This window comes from Astyanax mexicanus, chromosome 7, assembly GCF_023375975.1.
Source record: "Astyanax mexicanus isolate ESR-SI-001 chromosome 7, AstMex3_surface, whole genome shotgun sequence".
Lineage (NCBI taxonomy): Eukaryota > Metazoa > Chordata > Actinopteri > Characiformes > Acestrorhamphidae > Astyanax > Astyanax mexicanus.
Window position 1 is genome coordinate 37970001 of NC_064414.1, and position 21147 is coordinate 37991147.

General features: G+C 42.3%; 1 protein-coding gene across 4 annotated transcripts in view; it reads left to right on the top strand.

Moving 5' to 3' along the window:
- Window positions 1-21147, top strand: part of adka (adenosine kinase a) — a 254337-nt gene that overhangs the window by 30170 nt on the left and 203020 nt on the right. For 3 of the 4 annotated variants that reach the window (XM_022684666.2, XM_022684667.2, XM_022684668.2), the window contains exon 4: window positions 17115-17193. In XM_022684666.2, coding sequence (XP_022540387.1) covers window positions 17115-17193 — 79 coding nt within the window. Of the gene's footprint in view, window positions 1-15827; window positions 15863-17114; window positions 17194-21147 lie in introns of those variants that run through there. The other variant, XM_022684669.2, reaches the window with a different exon arrangement.

Genomic DNA, 21147 nt, shown 5'->3' on the forward strand with positions numbered 1-21147 from the left:
TTAATATGGATAATGCAGGGCTAGACAGTTAAAGAAGCCGTCCTTAAGATTTTTTTCTTTCAAATTGAATCAGTAGTGGTTCTCTCATTATAATAAATGCCATCAATGTGCTCCTTTTGCCATTCCATCAGAGGCAGATATATTAATTCTAAAAAATGGTGTCTGGTAGGTCACCAGGGTATTATCCCTGCTGTATCAGCCCTGAGAGAGATTTTCTCATAAAATACTGGATAACAGCAGCTGTAACCAACCTGAGGTCATGTGCTTTACACCTGATAGAGCACGGTTCAAGAAGTTGCAAGACTTGTTGAACATCTTAAGTGTGGATGACCTGTATCTTCTCTGCTTTCTAAAGACTTTCATACAAAAGGAGCTGAAGTTTCAGTACCATACCTGCTACTGGCTATTTACGTTTTTAATGAAGCATATGGAGGCTGTGCTGATGGTGTGTGTAAGTGAGGAGGGGGGATTGAGTGTGTGGAGAGTAAAAATAAGAATTGCGTTTTAAATGCGTATCAGAACAATTAGGTCATACACATAAAAAAAAAAATAGAATATCTTTATTGCAAAAATGCCCTAAAATATCGTAATATTAGTTTAGGGTCATCAGGGTGCCAGTGTTTTGCTGTTTGTAGCAAAAAGAACTTTCACACTGTATTAATTTCTCATTAAGTACATCTACTATTTATTTTACTACAATTCTGGATATATGAAGTTAACTATTAGTATCATGACATGTTGGATTATTATGGGTGTGTCATATTATATGCAGTAATATATCAAAAAAATATGTAATATTGGTTTTGTTGCAGCACATTTTTTTATTATTATTTTTTTTTTCCCGATAAAAATACCCTGTCTTGCTTTTCCAAATATGGCAGCAAAGAATTACTTTAAATTAGTGAGAAGTTCAAATAATGGTTACAAAGTAAATGTATGATTTGGATTTGCACTGAAATATTTGGTGTTCAATACATATTTTTAAACATTTTATAAGAAATACAAAAATACACAGAGGCTGTTTAATTTATTTAACTGTAACATGAAAAAAAAATATAAAAACCCATGAAATGTTGTTTTTGACCAAATAACTTTATTTCTTTCTCTAAATACTACATTTTTTAAATATTTTTAGTGTTGCAGCAGACATGGCAACAAATTGGACATATGATCTATTATTAGAATGCAATTTTTTGTTTTGTTTTGTTTTTTCTTAATTTATTTTACAGAACACCTGACACTCATTGCCCTTTTCCGGCTGCATAATTACGGTTGCCTACTATTCTATTACTATGCACCTCCTAAATGAGACATGATAAACATGATGAACACAGCTGCTTGGTTCACGTGAGGTCCTCATCCTGATGAACACGTTCTCCTATTGTGGATACGTGGTGTTTTACAGTAAGCTGTATCCCTGGTGGACGGTATCTAATGTCCTTAAGTCGTGACTTTCATTGTGTGCTGTCCTGTGGGAGCGGTGTGTGGGATGTGGGAGCGTCATTTGTGTCTGAGCATGCTTCACGGTGGGTAATGATGATGTCCTCTGCTTTTCTGGCTGGTGGATGTGCAGGGACAGCTGTGGAGGAGAGGGGGGATTTGCGTGTGTGTGTGCTGGGCTCTCTCTGTCTGTCTCTCTGTCTCTCTTTCTGCTAAATGATTAAATGGTTAAAAAGGCTCTTGATTGTAGCGGAGCCACGTGATCCCTTGGGCCTCCGCGAGGGGGAAAGGTCCCGGGGCAGCTGCTGCTTTTGGGCAGGACTCCTTAAGCCCTCTGAGAACGGGGCCCCTCGCCGGCTGCGCACTTAGGTGCTGAAAAACAGTTATTCAAGCCCAAATCCTGTGTGTGTGTGTGTGTGTGTGTCTCTGATTCCAATCCGTTGGGGTCCCCTTGTGTGAAATAAACACCCCGGCTCCTCAGATTCTCTCAGAGTGGATGACTGGGAGCAGGTGTCCCAGTGAGCTTTATTAACCCGCTCTCCACCGCTCCTCCATTAGCATGGTGAATTTGGCCCCGTGGGTAAGAGGTTCTCACATGTAGGCCGCAGACACTCTGTCTTCTGTCTGTCTCGGCCTGATTCAGACATAAAGAGCCACGTATGTCCACCACAGCCTGCATCCACCATGACCGCAGCATTCCTGACTAGGCCTGGATTAATCTTTACTGTTCCAGTGCCTTGCTTAACCTGCCTGTGAGAGAAAAAAGCGAGAGTGAGCGAGAGAGAGAGAGAGAGAGAGAGAGCAAGAGAGAGCACCCTTATCAGTGCCTGCCAGTGGGAGCTCCACTTTCACCTCCACATTCTCCTCCCTGTTCATTTCTCCACTTCATGTTTACTTTCCTTACGTCAGGGTTGCATCCTTCTCCGCTTTTTAAATTATTTCCTCTGACAGGTTCGCAGCTTCAGACTCAAGGCTACTGTGTACTGGACACGTCAAGTGGACAACGAGTACAGCACCCAAAAAATGTGAAACCAGTCACAGCTTCTTGCACAGCTCCAGCTTTCATCACCACTCAGCATTTCAGTCCTGCTCTCTCTCTGTGTTGCTGGTGTGGACGGTGTAGTTTTGGGTTCTACTGATATATTTTAGCTCGAAAAACTGCAAGGCTGATACAGAAAATTATAAAAAAAAGGCTTTAAAGGTGCCGTAGAAAGAATTTAATCAGTATTTCTGAGCTGTTTCTTCATATATATATATATAAAACTGTAATACCTGTCATTTTAGTGTGGGAAGTTTCATGGCTAAATTGGACCAGCCTGGTGGTCAATCATCATTAATTGCCCATTGTACCAGTAAGAGCAGAGTGTGAATTAGCAGGTTCAATTAGCAGTTTTGCTCAAAGTATTGCAATGCACACAACATTATGGGTGACATACCAGAGTTGAAAAGAGGACAAATTGTTGGTGCACGTCTTGCTGGCGCATCTGTGACCAAGACAGCAAGTCTTTGTGATGCATCAAGAGCCACGGTATCCAGAGTAATGACAGCATACCACCAAGAAGGACGAACCACATCCAACAGGATTAACTGTTGATGCAAGGGGAAGCTGTCTGAAAGGGATGTTCTGGTGCTAACCCGGATTGTATCCATCGAACATAAAACCACGGCTGCCCAAATCATGGCAGAATTCAATTCGACCAGAACTGTCTGTCGGGACAACACATTATCATGGTCTAAAACCAGGTGTTTTAGTTTCATTGTCCAACTTCTGTATATAGATATATATTATGTGTCTATGACTTTGAAACTGGGAGACTGCAAAAGACTGAGAACGAGAGCATAATTGTGACTAAAACTGTGTACATTTTTAAGCCCATACTGTCAGTATCAGAACACTCAAGAAGGGTATCCAGTTAGTGATGTTAACAAGATGCGTTAATTAATATAAATTCTAATTAATTCATTATTTGAACACACAAACTGCCTTTGCACTGGGTCAATATTTGTTGATAAATGGACCAATAGCAATTTTCCAAAATTACCTAAAAAAAACTCTTTATACATTGACATCCATTGAAATTTGAGGCTGTTTCATCTCTCTTCTATGTAGTTGCTGTACAAGTTTAAAGAGATACAAGTTTGTCATTTCACAAGACAAAATGCAGTTTTTTATGTGCCTATTTTTCAATCAGTGCATGCCTTTAGCTGCTCAGTCTTAACTGCTCAGTTTGACACACAAAACCCACAAAGTTCTCTGGAAGAAAGTGGTTAATTTAAGGTGAATCTAAGATGAGAACATTGGGCCTAATCACATATTGATTATGACAAGGTGTTCTGCACCTTTTGAAGATAATTAGGAAGGCGTAAAGTGTATATAATGAAATAATAATGTGCTGAGCCTTTTCATCTCTTCGTTTAGTGTGAAGTAAGGCCTTCCTTTTTTATATTCTTCTTCTTAATTTCTTTAAAGCTCATTTTAAGTGGGGACTCCAGTGGTGATGAAACCATTTGGCTTAATCTGAAAGCACCTCAGACTGGGGGTGTAGAGGAACTGGGAGACTGTAGGAGGGTACAGTAGAGTCGAAAGAGAGGGAGGGAGAGAGCCAAGTATGAAAATGCATAAGGATTGAGATATGATGGAGAGACAATAGTCGGTAAGAAGTGTGTTCTGGGCTCCTGTAATCTTCTGTACATTTCTCATGCTTTACTTTTTGAAAAAAAAAAAAAAAAGTTAACCCCACCTCTTAAACTGTGTTGTAAAAGGGTTAGTGTATGGGCTGAAAATGTACTCTTAAGAGGAGTATCCAGTTAGTGGTGGTAAGTCTTCCCTCTACGTCCACCATAACAAATGTTAGTTTTACACATTCTACATAAATGATTTTGCGATTATATAAGACTGCCAAAGAGAGAATGCATGGGCGAGAGAGGTGGAAAGTTTTAGCAGTGTTCCGGCTATCTCTAAGAGGAGGCCTCCTTGGTGTGGAAAGTGCTTTGTGCAGGTCTGTGTAAAGCCTGGAACTTGCGCCAGGAAAAGGGAATACTGATGGAGAGACATTAGTCGGGCTGCAGTTTGCGAGTTTATTTTTAGAGACTGGCATTTAAAGCTGGGACACTTGGTTCTCTCTGCCTGTTAATGACTCATGTGGGGAGCGAAGGCCTCTGCCTAAGCACCACCAGCAGCAGCAGCAGTATCATCATCTACAGCTATAGCAACAACAGCAGCAGCAGCACTCCATTCTCTCCCACAGTCCAGAGCTCAGCCTGCCACCTCAGCCGGCTCCTTGCCTCTGATTTATGACCTGCACTTTTGTTCTCTCCCTGCTATACTTGGCGTTTGCCAGCTTTTTTAAGACTGTGCTTTTTTTCACCCACTTTTTTTCTTTTTTTTCGTGCCCTCTTTTGCATCGCAGCCGTTTTTAGCCACTGCTGTATGTATGACCACAAATACAGAATGCTTGCAAAGGCAGAATGTTAAATATATGAACACTGTTTAAACAGAACATAATGAACACCTCAAGGTTGAACTATTATCAGTCTGGCAGTGATATTAAGGTGTTTAAGAACTCCAGCAGCACTGCTGTTTCTGATTGACTCATCATTCCAACATGCACTAGTGTCAAAAATCTTAAAAAAAAAAAAAAAATCAAATAATACCTGCTCTGTAGTGGTCCTGTAAGATTCTTAGTTCTGCCATTTGAGCAACATGATGAAAGGAGGATAATAAATTAAATACACTGAGAAACAATTGAATAAATACAGTCTGTAGTTATAGAACTACAGTATAACTCCATGACCTTAATAGTAACTTCTTAGTTGCCTTGGCTATACATTGTTTGGGTCATTGTCATGCTGGAAGACCCAGCCACTACCCATGGATCACATACTTTTATTTCTTTATGCAAAATGCATATAAATGTATATAAACTATACAATGTGATTGTCTGTATTTTAGTTGTGTTATATACTATCTCTTACTGTTAAAATTAACCTACCCCTACAATTATATCAATTCATATCTTTGTCAGTGGGCAATTTTACAAAATCAGCAAGGGATCAAATAATCATTTCCTTCAGTGTATAAAATGTTAATATATGCTTTGGTGAGGTGAATAAATAATGTAATATAATAGAGTACGATTGTAGAAACACGGAGGTGTTCATAATGTTATGCTTAATAGGTGTATATAAGCATTTGTCTGCGCTTGTATCCTTTTTTTTGGCCTCTCAAACATAACATCTTCCCAGTTTAAATCTGCTTCCTAGGACAGGTTTGCGAGGAGCCTGTGTAAATTCGCTTGTTTATTGAAAGGCTAACGATGACGTGAGCCTCCCTGACCACCTTGTTTCTATTAAAAGGGTGGCCCTCGGCGAATGAATGGCCACTTTGTGATCCTGGACTGAGGAGATGCTTGTAAATTGTACGTTTCCTCTCCGTTCCCATGTTTATGTGGAATTTACATGACGGCTACATTAATAATGTCCCGCGCTCTTGCCACCTGGTATGTGCGTTTCCAAATAAATGAACCCATCGATTTTCACTTCATAACTCAAGACACGTCTGCTGGCAGCGGCAGAGTTGATCTGCCTTTATGTGTTCACAACACCCCAACCCCTCCGACACTGGGTTAAAACTGTGCTCCATCTTAATTCCCATTCCCATTTTTCAGCGGAGTGCAACCTTCATTGGCTGGCTGTTGATTCCTTAGCTGCGATATTTCAGAGATTTCTATTTTCTTGACAGTGAATCAAATCATTCGCCATCGACTCAGATGGGAAAACAAGGCAGCTCTTTTTGAGGTCATGGTTGTATGTCAATAGCTCTAACAGATGCCACATAAATCTTCAGAAGAAAACCGAGAACTGTAAAGACGTGCCCCTCGGCCCCCGCGGGCCTCGCTCCAGACAGGCTCGCGAGCAGCTCCGGACGAGATGAGTGTACTTCTGACTCTGGCTCAGTGTTTGACAGCTGTCAGTTTACCTGACATTACACACATGGGGATATTTCTCTAACGCGCACGATTTCACGTCAGCCGCTTTTTATTCCGATCACTCTTGTGTTGTGTGTTTCTCCACTACACCCCTTGCTCCTTTGATAATGCCGAGCTTGTTGGCATTGTGGATTGAACTACAGCAGGCTCTTCAGGCTTGGAAAAGTGGGCAGAATGCCCTCGGAATAAACTGTTCTTGGTTAAGTGTTTCGCTTTTAATGATGTGTTTAACCCCCACCTCTTGTCTGGGTCTTCTTAAGTGTCTCCTTGGCGCTCAGTGCTTTAAATAACCTCTGCTTCTCTGCTTTAAAATGTGCTTCTTTTTGTTTATCCACATCCTTTTTGGCTTTTTTTTTTCACCCCTAAAGCACTGATTTTTAGCAGTTCTCTAGAGCCTTCACTGAACAATGCGCTTCATTCATGTACCAACATTAGAACTGCAAAACATGTTGTTTGTTAATGGCTTGTACCATATTGACCTTTGCAGTACCAGAGCAGAGTAATCTTTAACCTTGTCACAGTATTGATTATCCAATGTCTTCACAAGAGGTTACACAATTTCTATACAAATGTTTTATTATTTTGTGTTGTGAATTTATGGTCATATCTGTCATATCGCGCTCAAATTTATCAGCTTGACTTACCATACAGGAGTAATTTGCAAGGATTCCCCAACACCAGGAGGGTAAAGACTAGCACATGCCTCCTCCGACACATTTGAAGTCAGCTGCCTCCGCCTCTTTTCAAACTGCTGCTGCTGATGCAGTATTGCAGAGTAGCATCACAGCACACTCGGAGGATAGACTCAGTTCCGACTCAGTTCCGATTTCATCAGCTCACAGACGCCTCGTGCTGATCAACATCACCCATTGAAGTGATGAGAGAAAAGGGTGCCATCAACCCACAAAGAGAGAGCAAGGCCAATCGTGCTCTCTCAGGGCTCCAGCAGCTCCAGATGGCAAGCTACATAAACAGGATTCGAACCAGCGATCTCCTGATCATAGTGGCAGTGCCTTAATCCGCTGGTCCACTCGGTTATTAAAGTAAGAAACAGAGGCTTATCTGTTGTGCTGCTATGTGTGTGTGTGTGTGTGTGTGTGTGTGTGTGTGTTTTTCCTAGGGTTTGTTTATTTACATATATGTATTAATTATTTAATTGCGGCTGTCTCATAATGCACTGTGCAAAATCCAATTAAATACATCTAATTACGCTCTGAGTTTAGTTACATATGCAGCTGGTCAGGGCTAGCAGTACATACCATATGCTCAGAAAAGCATAATTTAACATCACGATAATAATAATAATAAAAAAAAGTCAAATCAGATCAGGTTTATGCCCACGTCAGATAAACACGTGAGTACCAAAAGTAGGTGCATTAATTCACTTAAAATTTTGGAGTATTAAATAAAGCACCATGATTTCTTAGAACTAATTTGGCTTTTTTTGTATTGTAACGATTGCTTTAACATTCTCATAATTCAGTTTTGAATATTGTCTAGTACTGAAATTATCATTATTATTTATTTATTCATGTTTGATAAAATATTTTGACTATGAACAATGAACTACTGGCAGTCATAACAGCCATCACTTGTTTCAGCCAAACTGCTGGCAAGGCAAGTTTATGAATAATGCATATTTTATACACAAAGGCCGGTTCAGAGCTGTTCAGAAAGACATTGAGCTCATGCATTAAAATCAAAACAAGTCTTTATTCGTTTAAAATATTTAAAAAAAGTTTTAAAGGAGTTAAATTTGACTTCAAAAACAAGTATACTACAGTTAGTTCTGACCCTGCAATGTGATTGGCTAAGAGGCGTTTTAAGAGTTACATTATCAGCCGGTAATGCACTGTAATCGAAGCTCTCCATGTATTACTCCGCCACATACAGGTAACCGAGCAACGATGCTTCGCTTACAGCGAAATTACAAACAGAGCAGCAATGGAACTATTTTAATTCACAGCAGAGCCAATATTACACGTTATAGCACTCCCTCTCATTTTAAAGTGGTACCAAAAAAAAAAAATTAAAACAAGTTCAATTTGACTTTAAAAACTATTTGATGTAAGTAAATTGAACAAAGAAAAAATAGCTAGGTGTCAGAATGATGGTAATGAGTGGTGTCTGACACTGAGAGGAAAATGATCTAATTGGCAGATTATGAAATGTGTCCTTTAATCTGAATCTGTTCACTTCCAAACCCTCACTGTTCGAGTGCTGCCCTCATAAAGCAGAGCGGAGCTATGAATAATCACATAATGAGGGATATTGAAGCCAAACGCAGACAGTCTTCCAGCCTTACAGCCTCTCTTATTTTAAACCCTCTCTCTCTCTATCCTCCCTCAGACTGCAGCTGGAGTTGTCTGTGTATCTGTCTGAACCCCGTCCCCCTCACTGCCCTGTTATTTAATAGATGACTAATGATGGCTGACTGATTGCTGTGACAGTTGAGTGCAGAGGGTCTCCTGGCGTGGAGACAGTGTGTGAAAAGCTGCTTGGTGGTGTTTGGAGCGCTGCCTGCTGCAGCCGGGCCCTGCACTCTTCTCTCATTAGAGGACCTGTCCGCACGCAGTGGCTCTGCTGGAACAGAGTGAGCTGTCTCCTTGTTCTTGTTTAATTGTATCCAGTTCTATTGACAAAAACAATGTTATTGGAGTGGAGTGGTGGATTCTGGATCTAATTAACTCCAATTGTTGAGCTTCAAAGCTTCAACTGAGAGAATTCACAAGACCTGCTTTAATTTACTGACATTTTATGCTCTCTCTCTCTCTCTCCCTCTCTCTCTCTCACTTTCTTTCTCTCTCTCCCTGTCGTAGTTTTATTTCACTTTATCTTATGCACATTTTTTTCCCTTTTTCTCACCATTTCTCACCTTCTCCTGCTTACTCTCGCTTTTACTGTTTCTCACATGATTGCACACTGTTACTCTTCCCCACTTTCTTTATACTCATGCACTCATCCCCTTGTTCTCTCACTCTTTCTCATTCTCTCCTGTTTGCTCTCTCTGTCTCTCATGCTTTCTTTCACATTTTCTTTTTCTTTGTTATCTGTCTCATAGTTTTCTCCCACCTTTTTCTCACCTTCTTCTGCTTAATCTCGCTTTTACTCAATCTTTCTCACACACTTCTGTGCACTCTTAATTTTTCTCATACTCAAAGACTTCCCCTTGTTCTCTCACCCTTTCTCATTCTCTCCTATTTGCTCTCTCTCTCTCACTTTTTGTCTTTTTCTCTCACACTTTTTCTCTCTCTGTCTCATAGTTTTCTCTCACTTTATCTTATGCACATTTTTTTTCCATTTTTCTCACCATTTCTCACCTTCTCCTGCTTACTCTCGCTTTTACTGTTTCTCACATGATTGCGCACTGTTACTCTTCCCCACTTTCTTTATACTCATGCACTCATCCCCTTGTTCTCTCACTCTTTCTCATTCTCTCCTATTTGCTCTCTCATGCTTTCACACTTTCTTTTTCTTTGTTTTCTTCTCTCCCCTTTTTCTCACCTTCTTCTGCTTAATCTTGCTTTTACTCAATCTTTCTCACACACTTTTGCACTCTCTTACCTTTCCTCACTTTCTCATACTCATGCACTCATCCCCTTGTTATCACTCTTTCTCACTCTCTCCTATTTGCTCTCTCTCTCTCTCTCTCTCTCTCTCTCTCTCTCACTTTTTGTCTATTTCTCTCACACAATTTTTCTTTTTTTCTTATGCACATTTTTTCCCCATTTTCTCACCATTTCTCACCTTCTCCTGCTTAATCTCACTTTTATTCAATCTCTTTCTCACACATTTTTGCACACTCTTGTACTCTTCCCCACTTTCTCTTACTCATGCACTCATCCCCTTGTAATCTCACTCTTTTTCATTCTCTGCTATTTGTTCTCTTTCTTTTTGTCTCTATTTCTCTCACATTTTTTTATTCTTTGTTTCTCTCTTAGTTTTCTCTCACTTTCTTATGCACATTTTTCCCTTTTTCTCACCTTCTCCTGCTTATTCTCTCTTTTATTAAATCTCTTTCTCACACATATTTGCACACACTCTTACTCTTTCCCAAATTCTCATACTCATATTCATGCATTTTCTCACTATTTTTCTCAATCACACTTTTGCTGTCTCACTCTTGCATTCATCTCACTTTTTCATTCTCTCCCTTTTACTCTCTTTCTTTCTCATACTCTTGCATTTGTGCTCTTGTTTTTCTCTCTCCCATTCTATTTCATTAATCCTGCTTATTCTCTTTTGCTCATTCACTCCTTTTCCTTTCTTTTACATGCTCTTTCTCACTCTTTCTCTCATTCGGTTGTTTCTCTCTTCCTGTCTCTTTCTCACTCTCTCATTCTCTTTTGCTCACTCTGTCTCTTTCTTTTACTACTCATTTTTGTAAGCTCTTGTTCACATACACACCTGCAAACATGTGGCTTAGTCATTTTCTCACTCTCATACATGTTCATTCTCTTTCTGTTGTTTTTTTTTCTTGTTTTTGTGTTTTTTTGCTTTCTATCTCCATTTCCCGCACAGTTCTCCTCCAGTTTGATGCTCCTTCTAAACGTGTGCAAACAAAAGTCTTCATCGTAAATAGCGGCAAGTCTTTATCCTTGCCTGAAGAAGAAGAAGAGTAGTTCTAGCATTCCAAAATGACACTTTATTCTCATCTTGCTTTAATAAATCTAACTGCAAGCACATGCGAGAAACGCTCCCTCTGCTTTTATCAATCTGACATTTAAATGCATTCTTTTCAACCCTTGTAACATTTGTGGTGAGGCATTTCAAAGGCAGCGGGCTGACATTCCTCGCTGTGCCCTCTTTCTTCATAAGTGAACATTTGGTGCTCTTTCAGGCTCTAACTGGCTTCTTGTGCACATTTCAGAATTAAATGGTTTGATGCTTGTCTGTGCTCCGTATGCCCGTGCTCTCGCGCTGTTGGAAATTTACGAGGTGCTGTATGCGAGCGTTTGGCTGTATTAAACCTTCGGTGCCCGCTGAAGCCTTTCCTATACCCTCAGCCTGCACAGTGTGGGCACGTATCAAATGTACGTTTTGTCATTAGCTCTCGTCAGCTGGCTGTTTTCTGATATTAGAGCCAGGGTTAAGTGGTGGGCTGGAGCTCTGTCGAGTCATGCTGGAAGGAGATCTGTGCAGAGACGTGCTAAAAGAGCCAAGAACATTTGTAAGATAGCGTAAGTGTTTTTAGGCCTGTAGAAACAACACATGATGACGTTAGATTAAATGTAAAATAAACAGGAATACAGTGATGTGAAGTAATGTAGATTTCCTTTTTTCAAAAATCATAACAGATCACAGGCTTGGTCCCTCAGTTCTTTTTGATGGTGCTCCAGAACAGCAGCCCAGTGTATTGCTTGTTGATAACCTTTGCAATGCTAATATTGTAGAAGGTTGCAGTATGCTAATGAGCTCCTTCCCCAATAGCTAAATGGTCGGCACTCACAGCTTATAGTAATACAATCACAGATGCTCAAGAAAATATGCATCAGTAGAGTCCGACATTTTAGACTAAAGGCCAATTTATACTTCTGCATGGAACATATGTTGTAGCCTACACGTATCCAGTGAGAGTGTGCTGCGCAGTTGTGCATGTTTTATACTTCTGTGTGCGTGTATCAGCGGCTTACGCGACGTATTGTTACATTTACAGGGAGGGGTGTGTCAAACTATGACGTAGGATGCCACGAGCACGGTTCTGCCTCCTCCCCACTCCCCCGCTGGACTGCACTTAAACTGCATTTAAACAATCTGTGCCTGAGCATGCTTATGTCACTCGATGATCAGTGCGATAGTCTGTGTTGTGCCGAATTCAACACCCCCGCCATGTAAAGCACCCTCTCTCTGGAGCTTGTCTTCTTGATGAAAGCAAAGATAATCCGCTTCAACTTTAACATAGTGACGGAGACTAGGTGATTTTCCTGGCGGCGCTGAATTCGGCAAGACACAGCCATGTTTGTCTACAGGAACGTCACATTACTGACATCATCTTGTTGAAGTGCACAGTGCCCGGGGACGGTTCAGAGAGATCACACTAGTCAATCGAACCGTGCTATGAGACGTAACCGTGACCAGGCATAAAACTGATTGCCTAGTGAGAGTACACCTTAAAAAAACTTTGGTATTAACATTTTTTAAAGTGTTTGCAAAACTAACACCAAAAAAGTGTTACTATACCATATAAACATGATGATTGATGATCAGGAACACCACACCTCATCCCCTAACTTATCTCAAACTTGTAGGATGAAGCTCCTTCATTCCAGGGAACACAGTTCAGTTCCACTGCTCTGCGCCTCAATCCTGGGGGGCTTTATACCTTTCTAGCCCATCCCTGACATGTCTGAGTGTAATTGAACCTCTCTGTCAGCAATAGCTGCAGCTTAAATTAGCTGAATGCATTCAAGGTGTGTCCACAAACATTTGGACGTAAGGAGACAGTTTTTTCAGACACAGATTAAGCCTAATTGTGAAATAGATTTTCCTATCAATGGAAATGTAGTCCAGGACTAGGCCTAATCCCTGTCTGGGAAAGTGCCCCATAGTAAGACATTGAGACATCTTATAGACATATTTTGAATCTTAGATATATTCTTCTGAGCTGGTCTTAAGAGTTTTTGTAATATTCTTGATGCTGGATTCAATAACTCTCAACAGGCCCTTTTTCATACCCCCTTTCTCCCTCTTACCCAACATGCTGCTGGGTTCTCTTCCACCCTCCACACTGGTGCCCAGTTCCAGTTTTACATTTGGAGCGCTGTAGGCTTTCGTTACTAATTGATTAGGTTTTCCACAATCGGACTGAAGCGCGGCTGTGAAGCTTGCCGACTTTGCCGAGTGCCCGGGAATGGCAGCGTGTGGAAGCAGGACTGTTTGCCAGTGGCCATTGATGAACGGTCTCTGCCACTCCCTGCAGGCTGGCTGCTTGTTTGTTTGTTTGAATTGCTTGTGTAGTCACATCAGCTGCCTCCAGTCGTGCTACTGTACAGTTAATAAAACCCACATCAATATTGAGCATTGGTTGTTTTTACTTCCTGCTGTGCATTGGACTGCTTTTTTTCTCTCCCCCTCGCGTTGGAAGGTAAACACTTCTACTTTCTGCCTTTAAAACCAGCGGGGTGTGTGCGGAGGGTGTTGTATGCAATTGTAGGAGTGTGTATGTGTGGAAGAGGGGTGGAGGGGGTGTGTGTAAAGTTTTCTTTTTGTGTGTGTGCGCTCGCACACAACTCAGGTCTTGCATCTAATGTTCACACTTCTTCTGACTCACTTCAGCCCGGTGCCAGTGCTGACATGTGATCTCCAGTTGAACACAGACTTCGAAAGTGCACTAGGCCTTTTTTCTTGTCTGTGTGTGTCTCTGTGTCTCTCTCGCTGTGTGTCTGTGTGGTTGTGGTTCGACTGTAGCTCAGTTCAGTCCCACGCACTGTGGTCAAACTGGTTAGTGCTTTTTCTTTGGGCCGAGGAAGTGTGTGTGCTGTTCCCACGCTTTGCAGGGCCCTGGTCCTCTGCCCTGAGACAGGGGGCGCTCTTGGCCCTCCTCACTGCATTTACCCCATTAAGGAGGAGGAGACTGTGCTTTAAGGCTGATTTTAAAGGTTGATTATGAAATGCTTAGCAATAATACTATTTATTATTATTATTATTATTATTATTGTTGTAATTAATGAGTCTCTCAAATAGACATTATGAATTATTAGAATTAGAATGATTAGAATTGTTTTAAAATAAAGAACTTCTGTGGTTTCCCCTGCACTCCCACACATACACACACACACACACACACACACACTCTCTCTCTCTTTCTCACACTCTGTCTGTCACACGAGGATGTGCCACGTGATTGTTGTGCCCAGAAGGTGTCACTCCTCCATTTACAGAAGCTTCAAAGGCAGCGCAGAGGAGCCAGCACACATTTGTTGTCAGGCAGCATCACCAAGCGCCTCGACATGCCGGAGCTTCTCTAGTCCGAGCCTTTTGTTGCCAAGTGTGTGCATCATCCGTGTTGCTAAAGGAAGTACTTAAATGTGTAGTTATGTGCGATCTCTCCTCGCTAAAGCAGCCCCCCTACTGCTCGCTTCCTGCAAACCGCCCCCCACCCCGCCTCGCCATCCTCACCCCCCAACCCCCCCACCGGCCTGACTATGAAGTGTTGCTTGACGGCCTTTTCCTCCCTGACAGTGTTGCTGGAGGAGTGACAGATCAGAGGAAGAACTGCCGCAGAACTGCCCCAGCTCCAGCAGAGGAAGTGCTGTAAGGCCAGGGGTGGCCCATTCGCAGCCCAAAGGCCACTCTGTGCTAATGGAACCTGATAAGCCTCTCATGAATCACTGTGTGCAGTCAGCTCTGTTTTCATTGTGTGCGCTCAGCTTTCTGTTCTTTCGCTGGTGAACGGCGTGTTCCCGGCCTTGTCAGAGTTCGTAACCAGGGTCAGGGTTTGTGTGACGCCTGGCATCGTTTTTTTTTTTTTTTTTTTTTTTCCCTGCACGGTTTGACGTGTCCGTGAGCGAGCAAGCGAGAGTGTGCTTTTTGTCTGTACATGACATAGGTACAGATTAGGGGTTATCACTGCAGGGGACGTGCGTTTATTGTGCTAATCAGTGGGGAGCGTATGTGTGTACATTATGCACGGCACAAGACTGTGAGGTCACTTCAGATACAGGCAGGACTCCAAGATGGCGCCGGTGCGTGGCGACGTCGCAGGTGTGCTCCTACCTGCGTTGTTTCTGTTCGTCTAAATTTATCGTTACTCACTCAGATTCATGCTATTCGAGTCTATGACAGGCAGACTTTGTTGCACATCCGAGCCTTCGTTACATGTTCGCCTGATTTAAGGCTAAATCCTTAAATTTAGCTAAAGAGCTAAAGAGGTTTATATGTGCCCACCGATGGGGCTGCCGGCGTCTTCGGGCACTGGCAAGAGTTCATGCGGTGAGAAGGCTGTACACTGCGGGCGTCGACGCAAGAGGAAACGTGGCAAGAGAGCCGGTGTTTTGGTGCGTCTAAAGAAAATGCTGAGCAGCACATCAGCCTCGAGCGAGTCATCGGAAACAAGCCTCTCCCATTGAAGTGCCGGGTCGCACCGCATTTCCTGGGAGGAGCGGTTTGTGTGGCTTCGCGTTGTGGATCTGTCTAGCGAGACATCATTCGCCGGGCCGTCGGGCAGGATAACGTGCTGCCACAAGGGTTCGGCCAGAGTTACACCTCACCGCTGCTCGGACCGGGCTGGCGGGATTCCATGCTGCCACATGGGTTCGGCTGGACATACATGCTGGACCCATGCTGCCACATGAACTCAAATGAACTCAAACGCTGCTGCTTGTGCTCGGACTTGGTTGCGGGAATACCGTGCTGCATAGGCTGGTTTAGCGGGGATATTTGTTCTCGTACAAGCTGGACTGCTGGGTCTCAAGGATGCTGCACAAACTTGTCGGGTAAGGCATTAAACTGCGGCACAGGCTCACTTGATTTTAAACCCGCGAATCTTTAAAAAAAAATCAGGGGGATAAACTCGTGTAACCTTCGCACTATTGAGTGCACACAGAAGCTGGAGGAAAGTTACTGTAAGCTGGCCCTTCTTAATGTGCGCTCTTTAACTAACAAGTCTTTTGTTATGAACAATTTCATATCCTCCCAGAACTTGGACTTTTTATTTATTACAGAGACATGGCTTATTTTAGTGTTAACCTATCAGGCTGTACATAACGAGGCTCCAGCTTACATTACTGAGCTATTGTGTCCACTTAAAAATGTAAGATCTCTAAGGTCCTCTAACCAGGTTTTACTGACTGTTCCACGAACTAAACTAAAGTTAAAGGGTAACCGGGCTTTTGTAGCTGGCGCTCCCAGACTGTGGAATGATCTCCCCACTGACATCAGATTCTCAGCTTCGGTACAGATTTTTAAGAAACGTTTAAAGACCCATTTTTATTCTCTTGCTTTTAGTAAGGCATGAACCTTGATTATTTGCTTCTTTTATTTGTTTTTTTACTTGATATTTTGGTTTGTTCTTTTGTGTTTTAGACTACTTTTTTTATTCAATTTTATTTATGATATGTATGTGTATGCATGTTTGTGTATGTGTATATATGTATATATGCATATGTGTACATGTATGTATATTTATGTATTAGGTATTTTATTTCTGTCTGTAAAGCACTTTGTGAGGTGCTCTAGAAAGGTGCTATATAAATAAAGCTTACTTACTTACTTACATACTTCACCCTGGTGATTAGATTTGCATTGACGTAATGATGCCCAGATAGAATGCTGTTGCTGTGTATGTGTGTGTGTGTGTGTGTGTGTGTGTGTATTATAGGTGGTCATGCTTTTTGTGTGTATTTGTGTGTTTTTGTGTGAGCATGTGCACGGTGCATGCAAAAGTACAGTACACATGGTTTGCTGCCCTCCGGCACAAGGCTACAAGTCCTCTATTTCCTGTTTACAAAGTCTGAGGTTTCCTGTTCTCAGTGTATTCTTGACTGGTTGATATTGTGGTTTCGCAAAGATGCTCTGGACGGACAGGGCCTGAGTAAAAACGAAATGCATATCTGTGTCTTGATCTTTCACAATAATTTTTTTTTGTACATTTGTATAGGCTTTCATTTTGCTGTATGAGCAAATATTAAACAAGCAAGTCATATTTCCTCTTTTTTTTTCTCCCCCTTCTCTCTTTTCATGCCATAGGTTTGATGAGATCGTCAAGAAGTTCAAAGTGGAGTACCATGCCGGCGGTGCCACACAGAACTCTGTGAAAGTTGCCCAGGTTTGTCTTCCCCTCTGTAAAACAACTCCTGTAAAGAGTCCTGCATGCACCATTCCAACTCAAACATGCTGTCTACTTGCATTATTATGCTAAACCTTTTCAAAGCTGTGGTCTGAGCAGACCACACTCCTTCAAGTAAAGCCGAAGAAAGGCAAGCGCCAGAGCCCACAGCCATGCTGGCTTGACTGCACAGGCTGAAAAGTAGTCTAAGGCAATATATAAAGATTATCTTATTGAGGCAATATGTGAGGTTGGCGATTACTCGTATAGAGCTGTCAGGAGTGACAGGCCTTTTCCCTTAGCATGCATAGAAGCTCTGTATGATGAAGCTTTTACTGCAGATGTTTTGATGGAACCTAATAGAGTATTCAAGTTCATGACAAATTGATTTCGAGGTGTAGGTGTAGCTGTAAACTTACTGGCATCTTTTAAAACACAGCGGAGTGAAACCATTACTTTAGCTGCAACGGCAGAGATAATTCAGGGTGCGCTCTCTCCCTCACTGTTACACTCTTACTTGCTATATCTTTCGCCCAACCTCTCGTTCAGAACTAGTTAAGCATCACATGCTTTAAGGTTCTCATCTCCATATAAAGGGTAATTAAGGGTAATGACAGAACTGATATCATGTCATTTGTGACCTTTAGTTCTCTTTTGTTGGAGATCAGTTTAGGTTTGACCTATCTAATACTCTATCTAATCACTTTCTAAGAACAAAAGGACATTAGTGATGTTCCATCCCAAAGAGAGTAAGGTGCAAGTGCATTAAGGCCTGTACCCCTAAGGCCTAGCTCTGCTGCCTTTTGTTCCTGTTTGTGAAAGACCGCCGACCCTCAATGTGCACAATATTTCAGGTGTTTGTGGAGTTGTGCAGCAAACTGTCCTCTCTTACATTTGAAGAGAAACGGGAGGGGAAATTCTCTCACTCCTCTACGGAATTCTGGACACCGACCTGGTGATGAATTGCTGCACAAAGCCACACGCCGTTCGACTCATTCCCAAAACACAGAAACAACATGAAAGTAGACAAGGCGGTTGGGTCATTGTTTGAGCATCTGCCAGAAAATGTCTCTGCGATTGCTTTGCTTCATTGCTCTGATCCTTCGTCTGGGTTAAAACAGTTTAGATCTGATCTCAGAATTCTTTTTGAGAACTATAGGACATCATGATCCAATCCCAAGGAGAGTAAGGAGCAAGTGCATGGAGGCCTGTGCCCTCAAGAGTGATCTTTTAGCTCTGCTCAGCTTTGCTGCCTTTAGTTTCAATTCCCAACATGCACGTAGTTCTAGGTATCTGAGAAGCTGCACTGTGAGCCCTTCCGTTAGATGAGATACTCTGTGTTTCATTTGAAGAGACACAGAAGGGGGAATCCTTGCACTGATTAGTTCAACTCCCCGGCGAAATTCCAGACACCGACTTGGATTCAGACCCAGTGATGAATTGCACTGCAAAGCCATTCGCACACTGCCTACAACACCGACGCAGACAGTGTGAAACCAGACAATCCTGTTGGGTCATTGTTTGAGAGTCTGCCAGAGAATGCGACTGCCATTCCCTTGCTTCACTGCTCTGGTCCTTTCTCTCTTTTAAACGCAGTTTAGTCCGGACCTTATTACACTCTCTGGACTGAGGAATGACTGGACATTGGTCATGTCCTGTCCCTGTCCCAAATTCTCTTTTGCGCTTTAATCCAAGTAATTGATAAGATGCACAGCAAGCTCCTCCATTAAATGAGGTGCTTTACTGTTTTTCTTGAAGTGACACTGATTAGTTCACTTCCCCTGCAGAATTCTCGACAGTGGCTTTAATCCAGACCTGACATATATTTCATTCTCGTCATTATTTGAGCATCTGCCAGAGGATGCAACTGTTGTTACTTTGCTTTTTTACTCCGATCCTGTCCTCTGGTTAAACACCAGTTTAGTTCTGACCTCAGTATACTTTCTGAGAACAATAGGGCATGGATTATGTCCTTTCCCAAAGAGAATAAAGAAAGAGCAAGTGCGAGGAGGCCTGTGCCTTCAAGGATTGGCCTACTGCCCTACTGCCTATTGGCCACTAACGCTTAATGCACACAGTATCCAGGAATTTAAGGAGTTGTGCAGCAAGCTCTTCCCCAAGATGAGCTACTCAGTGTTTCATTTGCAGAGACACACAGGAGGGGAAATCCTCACACTGTTTAGTTCAGAAAACGACTCATCCCCAGAACACTGACACAGACACAGCATGAAGCGAGACATGCCTGTTGGGTCATCATTTGAGCATCCGCCAGAGAATGCAACTGCCATTCCCTTGCTTCGCTGCTCTGATCCTTCAACTGTTTTAAACACAGTTCAGTTCTGACCTCAGTACACTCTCTGAGAATGAACCGAACCCCATCGGATTCTTCGTTTTAGGCTTCTCTAGCTCTGGACGTTTTCCAGAGTTCATTTGCTTAAGTGGATTCTAAGCGAGTGCCCTTGTGATTATGCCTGTCCTGCCTGACACAGTTCCTCACCTGTCACCGCGGCTGATTAGCACGACGCTACAGTTAAAACGGCACCCATTTGAAGCTGCCAGCGTGGCGGAGGCCCTGTGCCGATGTGTGGGATGTTAAGCGGCGGTTTTAATCAGACAGCCGAGCACGATTCTTCAAAGCGAGTGAGAGGCAGCGTGACTCGGAGCCCGGGCCTCCGAGATTAACACATGGCAGCACCTGGAACGCCAGCAGCAGCGCAACCTGTGTGTCGATGTCGCGTAAAAAAACGAGGGCTTTCAAACGCAATGACACGCGCTGCCTTCTGAGCACACATCAAAGCGCCCGGGTGGAGATGAGGTGTTCCAATCGCAGGCTGCTCTTGCCTTCCGGCGGCGCCAGGCAGGTGTGGGAGGGAGAGCGTTCCGCTTCTGCTACCTGGCCAAGATAGGTGGCTAGAAGACTTAAACAAGACCAGCACATCATCACTCAGGCTATGTGTGTATGTGTGAGTTTCTTTCCTATTCCAGCTGTTCTTTCCCTCACAGCTCAATTTGGGGAACCTTTTAACTCTAAAACTAAATTAAAAAGACCATCTAAAAAAATATTTAAAAAATATGCAGTGTCAGGGAAAGAGAATAAGTTTATAAGTTTGCTTAAAGGGATAATTCAATGCAGATATATCAGTCTGAAATATGATAGTCAGCAGGCCCTGCTAGGTTTTAAATAAGACATTTCTTTACTAGCAAAGTTTGGTCTTTACCACAGAGATTTATAAAATAGTCTTAAACTGAAGAAACTAGTAGTAGTCAGTGCTCACCATACTTATAGGTTATATACAATTGGTTACATACAAACGCATAACTGTTACTGTCTCACAAAATGGTCATCCAGGAAAAATCACTTTGAAAGCATGGCAAATAATATTACGGTAAGTCAAAAAGAACACTAAAGAAACAGCTACAGAAACCTACAAGCCATTCTTGCTTGAATACTGTACTAACTGTATTTAAAATCCTACTGTCTCTCAACCAAAGCAAAACCCTCAACCTTCTGAACACTGCTTCACGTGTGCACTCAATTCCACATGGCTAGGCCAGGAGCTTATACCTATTTGCATGTTGACCAATCAATAAATAGATTTTTAACAGGAAATTCTAGAGGAAAATGTCAGAGTGATGGTTTTTGACTACTGTTAGTAGTGTAGTTAGTGTAGTGTTAGTGTAGTTTGTGTAAATGGCTGTACACATCCAAAATCACCACATTCAGCATTAATTTGATGGTGCCATGATGGCTAGTGATATTGGAGAATGCTGCAGATGCACAGATGAGCGTGTTATGATTGCAACCCTAGAGACTACACTTGAAACCACTAATGGCATCATTGGCACCAGCAACGTTTCTGCCTACCCTATACTCTATACTCTGTAGCTTTGAATTTAAACTTTTCTCCATTTCTTCACTGTAATTTTAATCCCCTCGTTTGCTCTGCCGTGATA